Raw genomic sequence first — 6,522 nt, 5'->3', positions numbered from 1 at the left:
AGAGAGACGGAGACGCGTGAGTCCAGCAGAACCACATCTGCTCCAGTCCTGGAACTGAGGAGAAGGGTTAGGATGAAGCGTCAAAGACACACACTTGTTCCTCTCGGATCCGTCCGTCTCATCTGAGAATCAAAAACCTCGTCCAATCCCAGCCGCTCATCATTAACACAATAACATCAAGGAGAAACATTCACTGCAATATTTTGCCTTGTTTTCTATTAAAAGACCTGCACATTCTTAAATAAAGAATACGTGATGAATTATTGAAAAGCACAGCTGAGGTGCGAGCTGTAATTTAACCATAAACCTCATTACATTCAGTTTGATCTCTGCGTAAAATCATCTTCTCAAGAAAACTTGAGAAGATGTTTTTACTGAAAACAAGACAAAAGTACTGATTAAAAATGCATTTTTTGCAACTCAAGCTGATCTGAGCAAACACACACACACACACACACACACACACAATAGTTTGTCTCACATGTTTCTGTGAAAGTTTGCGCAAATAAAACGAAAGCTTTGCATCTCCTGAAGAACGTGGCTGAGCGATCTGGGTGGTTTCTCACTGGTCCTGCTCACAGAAATCTTATTTGTATTACAGTATTACAGTTTATGTTAATAATATAAAATGTATTTTATTTTTATATTTTACTTTAATTTTAGTTGTTGTGTTTTTGTCATATTTATTAATTATATTTATTTATTCATTTTTATTAAATTCTATTAATTATTATTTATTTTTAACCTTTATAGTAATTATTAATGTTTTTTGTTTGTTTGTTTGTTTGTTTGTAGTTTGGGTTCCTGCAGTGTTATTTTAGTATCAATGATATTCTATTATAGTTTTAAATACAATTTTTTTTTTAAAATATATTTTTGATTTCACTTTAACTTTAGGTTACATTTTAGTGTTTTTGTTGTAGTTATTGTCTGTCTGTTTGTTTTTGCCATTCATTCATTCTTTCAATGTCTATATAGTATTATTCATTTTTATTGATTTGTTTATAGGTTTAGTTTGATAATTTAGTATCACTGATAGATGATTATAGTTTGTGTTAATATTGTAAATTAGATTTTATTTTTACATGTTCTGTTTTCACTTTTATTTATTGCCTTGTTGCCCCTTTTGTTGCTTTGTTTTGTTGCCTTTTTTGTTACCAATGTTGTCTTAACTAGCCTAAAATAAAAAGTTTATTTTAAATGTTATTGTTTTCAACTTCTGATCATGATCAAGCATCACCATGAAGGTTTTATGTACATCTGTGTGCTCATACTGTGTTTTACTGAGCGGAAACATGCAGAAATCATCTATAAATCTAGTTGTTTTTCTCCCTCTCTAACTTTTATATTCTCAACACAGTAGAGCGATCTCCTAATGAGACGAGCTTCTCTGTTCTCCCTCTTAAGAATCAAACGGTTATTAATGTATTGGAGAAGAAGAGCGGTTTGACATGGACTCGAGCAGATGAATACGACACTCCCTTTGACCATGTGACTCCTCAGAGACCAATGATTCATCTGCTTTCCCTTCATTAATTCATGCCGGAAAACTTCACTAATGATCGCTCACATCTAACCCACATCATCCGCATTACTGACACTTTAGAACTTAAATATCATCTTTCATGTTTTTTTATTTTCATTCGTTCAACTTATGAAAACTATTAGAAAATTATAAACCTAAAACAATGAATAAAGGACTATGTGGTGTTCTGAAAACATGCAAAACATCAAAATAACAATGAGCTTCATATGAAGAACCTCAGTGACTCCGGCTCAAGGTCCTGAGGAACATCACAAAACCATCATTTTCAGTCGGAAAACTCCCGTAACACACTTCAACTTATAAGAGAAAACAACTACAAATCAAGATATTTCATATTTTACATTACCCCCTCAACAACTGTAAAAGAAAAACCAAAGAAAACTACTATTTTATTTTAACCATGATTTACTTTGCGAATACAGATGACTCAAGAATTGTATATTCTTCAACAAAAAATGTAAAAATAAAAAGGTAAAATAAAATATATATAATTATAATATAATAATAAAGTTTTTATTTTATTTTATTATTTTATTTCGTTTTGTTTTACCATTTATCATTTTATTACTGCAGAAGTTTAAATAACTGAAATATTTAAAATATGACAATAACAATAAGCTAAAACAACTAAAAATCAAGATATTTCATATTTTAATTAATACAATTTAATTTAATTTAACAACTGTACTTTATTTTTCCTTGAAGAACCAGGATTCCCACAAGTCTTGGAAAACCTGGATATATGAGGAAAAGTCATGGTGATTCTTTTTTTTTTTTTTAAACAAATTTACATTTTCCAAGTTATGCCACATGCTAAAATATATTATTGCGTATAAACTGAGTAAAAAAATATTTAAAAAAAATCCTGATCCCTGATTCAGTAAATCATGAATGACTGGAACGTTCTGCAGACTGACTGGTTAAAAAGAGCAGGATCCCTGAAGAACACTGAGCTCTTAAAACTCTTTAGAAACTAAAAATGTCTTGAAAGCAAAACTTTGTCTTTAGATCTTGTGCTGGACCCAAGTCACAAATCACACAAATCACAATCTACATCATCATCATAATCAACATCATCATCATCATCATCATCATCATCATCAGCGTCTCTCAGTTACAAAGGAACCAAACGAAGTGTGATCTTACCTCATTGATCTGCTCCACAGAGAACCAACAGAACCAGAAGAGAGAGACACAGCGTATAAGTGAACAATAACACAATCCACACACACACACACACACACACACACTTCATCATATGAACCCTGAAGGCTTCAGAAAGGCCAGCCGTGTTTGTGTCACTGTGTTTGACATCTTCATCTATAATAGAGTAGACAGAACCTCACTGATCATGGAGAGGAGAACAGGAGCACAGCAGACGAGAGGTGATGGAGAACCAGGGAAGAGGAGACGTGACAGGAGTGAATGAGGAGGATGATGATGGTGATGATGAAGATGAAGATCAGTGCTTCTCATCCTCTCTGACTCAAAGCGCCCTGTCCAACACAGTATATCAAAACCCCTCACAGAGACTAAGATCTCAACTATAGGATTTCTACTTTAATTCGGAGTCATTTTTTATTTTATTTTATTATATTTTATTAATTTTTTTATTATTATTTTTTTGTGATTTTAGAAGTCTCAAGAACTGTACATTCCTAGAAAACAGTTATTAAGAGGGACATTGATCATGTGGTTTCTTAGCACTTTAATAAACAAATAATTTGATTTTATATTAATTTTTATTGACTTTTATGTTTTATTTTTTTTCTTGCATTTTATTTAATTTAATTTTTAACTATGATTCACTTTGTGATTCCAAAACTGTAAATTCTTAAACAAAAACAGTTATAAAGGGGAAAAAAGATTTTAAATTACATGTCGATCATCGTTTTTTTAAGCATTTATTAAAGTTCAGTTATTTTATTTTATTATTATTACTTTTTTTAAATTATTATTTAACCGTGATTAATATTGTGAGTCCAGGTGTTCCAAGACCTGTGCATTCTTGAACAAAAACAGTTATTGATTTTTTTAAGCATATTAATATAGATTAATTTAATTGAGCTTAATTGAAGTTAATTGAATTTATAATTATTTAATTTTAACCATGACTCATTTTGTGATACCACAAGTTTCAGAAACTGTACATTGTTGAAGAAAAACAGATATTAAGGGCAAATAAATAAATAAATATTAGTTTTTTTTTTTTTTAATTTAGGAGGCCCTGTTTTGGGCCCCAGGCTCTGGTTGAGAAGCACTGATGTAGTGTCAATCCTGCTGCATTACTGCAGGTGTGTGTGTGTGTGCAAGTGTAACCATATTTTTGGGAAAATCTGCACCTAGAAGTGAGTTAAATTGAGTATGTCCTCAACTGTAAAAGTTGTATAAAATAAACATTTGTAAAAATGCAGAAATATGTTTTTACAGTATAGCAGAAGCCTAATGATTTCAGAAAACATGCAGTAAACGTGTGTGTGTGTGTAACACTTGTGCAGCAGAAGCTGATGTGAACTCACTCTCACACTAACAAACTATCTGACTTAAAACAAAGAGAAACACACTCATCATCATCATCATCATCATCATCTTCATCATCATCATGATGAATGACACTAACCACGAGTGAGCGGCAGTGAGGAACAGTGTTGGGGGTAACACATTACAAGTAACGTGAGTTACGTAATCAGATTACTTTTTTGAAGTAACTAATAAAGTAACATTACTTTTTAATTCAGAAGTAAATATCTGAGTTACTTTTTCAAATAATTAACTCCAGTTATTGTGTTTCTCATGTATTGACTGACAGCTCTGGTGAAATCAGGAGTAAGTGCAGAGCGTTGCGTGTGAACATGATCTTACTGTAGTTCTAGACTAAATATCAACATGTGTTTACTCATCTCACCTGCACAAAAACACATTCAGTGTTCCTCAAAATCAATAAAAACACTCAAATGCAAACCTGCTATAATTATATGTTAAATAAGACAAATATCATTATGTATTTAATCCCATTTTATTAACCAATATCTTTGGTACTGATCTTCAATGATCCAATTCAACCATAATAATAATTAAAAATGACACATTTGTGTTTTATTTTAGTTATTGCTGAATAGTGTTGAACTTTCTTCTCCTGCGTCATATTCTTCGTGTGATTAGTTTGAGCGGCGTCTCTACTGTACAGACGTGATTTACATTTCCTTCATTCTGAGGCGCATTCACTTCACTTTTGATGTGAAAGGGCTTTTTATAGAACTTTTTTATATTAAAAACAAACAAGCAAGCCCTGCCCAGATTTAAAAAGTAACTCAAAAGTAACGCAACGCATTACTTTCAATGAAAAGCAACGTAATTACTTTTTAGGGAGTAACACAATATTGTAATCTTTCAATATTCTATTCTAATTCTAATCTATTGTATCTTTCCCCAACACTGCTGAGGATGATGGGATTGATGAGATCTTACCTCGTACTCCTCTTTGAAGCCGTAGCCCTCGGCGCATTTCATCTGCGTGATGTGCTGCAGAAGATCGGCCACGCGGATGGCGGGATGCAGCTGGCCCGTCTGGTACGGCACGTCGACGGCCTCTCGTTTGCGCAGCGAGTGTGTGTGCGACGAGTGTGTGTGTGTGTGTGACTGCACCAGGCTGCTGGTGTCGCTGGTCAGGGTTTGAGTCTCGTCTGAAAGACAGGACAGAAAGCACACGCGATCACTTCAGGCCGAAGAACGCGGCGGTCAAACACATCACGCTTACGCTTCCTTTTACAGTGACTTCCTAATGGCCATAAAGAATTTAAATGTTCATAATCAATCATGAGCTGAAATGTAGTTATAAATTGAAAGAATACTTCACTAAAAATTAAAATGCCTCATCATTTATTCACACTCACACCATTCCAAACCTGCATGCTGTTTCTCAAAATGTGAAATAATGTTAATAATATAGTTATGTATAATATAATATAATATAATATAAAACTAATAATATAAAATAAAAATATACTCTATATGAAGAGTTCATATGAAAACAGATAAGATTATTTTTTTATCCTGCATTCCAATTAATATTAATCAAACTGTAGTTGGGTTGTGTTGATTAAATAATAATAACTAAAAAAATACAGCTAACTAACGCAATAAAATACAATAAAACATGATAACACAACAACAACAAAAAAATGATTTATGAAAATTAATAAAACAAGAGTTATCTGTTTTTGCAAATAAACTCTTCATATTATAATACAAAATTGTTATATAATAAATATAAATATTTAATATACATGTAAAAAATTACATATAATTTATTCTGTGAAACAAAAAAAATATAAAATTAATTAAATCACATAACCCTGTTTTTTTTGTTTTTTTTAAACCCTCTGAAAACCAGCCTAAGCTGGTCTTTGAGCTAGATGTAGCTGGTTTAAGCTGGACTTCCAATCTGGCCGGCTATAAAGTGGTCAAAACCCCTCTAAAACCAGCCTGTTAAACCAGCCAAGACCAGCCAACCAGCTAACGATGGTTTTAGCTATTTGTTTCAGCAGGGATATGATACTGTATGTAAGAGAGAGACTGACATTTAAGATGTTATTGACTGTTAAAATGCAGAAACATAACAGAAGAGTAACACCTTACAGGTTTGAAACAACATGAGAGCAAACAAATAAAGACATTTTTGGCTGAACTTTTCTTTTTGAATAAGTAAGGCAAGACACTGCAGGTGAAAATAATATCAATTTAAGTAATAAATATCACTCTTGTAGTAAAAACAACAACAACAAAAAAAAGCATTAATTTGCATACATTTCCAGAACATAAATCTGAACACTGGATAAATCCAGGATCAAAATTCTTGTTTGATTTTGTTGACATATTATAGTTTAAGGTTTTTACTGAGGCAATTTTGGATTTCTCTTTTTATCACTCCATAAATCAGAAAATACTGTCAATAGACAGAAAATAATTCATTTTCA

The 6,522-nt window shown here is 32.1% G+C and overlaps 1 protein-coding gene across 1 annotated transcript in view; it reads right to left on the bottom strand.

Annotated features, from left to right (window-relative positions):
* The window catches only part of LOC131525926 (receptor-type tyrosine-protein phosphatase mu-like), a 256,453-nt gene that overhangs the window by 54,263 nt on the left and 195,668 nt on the right, over positions 1-6,522 (bottom strand). The window contains 1 exon segment of the mRNA XM_058753934.1: positions 5,015-5,229. Coding sequence (XP_058609917.1) covers positions 5,015-5,229 — 215 coding nt within the window.

This window comes from Onychostoma macrolepis, chromosome 02, assembly GCF_012432095.1.
Source record: "Onychostoma macrolepis isolate SWU-2019 chromosome 02, ASM1243209v1, whole genome shotgun sequence".
NCBI classification, from domain to species: domain Eukaryota; kingdom Metazoa; phylum Chordata; class Actinopteri; order Cypriniformes; family Cyprinidae; genus Onychostoma; species Onychostoma macrolepis.
Note: the sequence above shows the minus strand (reverse complement) of the source record. Positions and strands in the feature narration are given on the sequence as shown.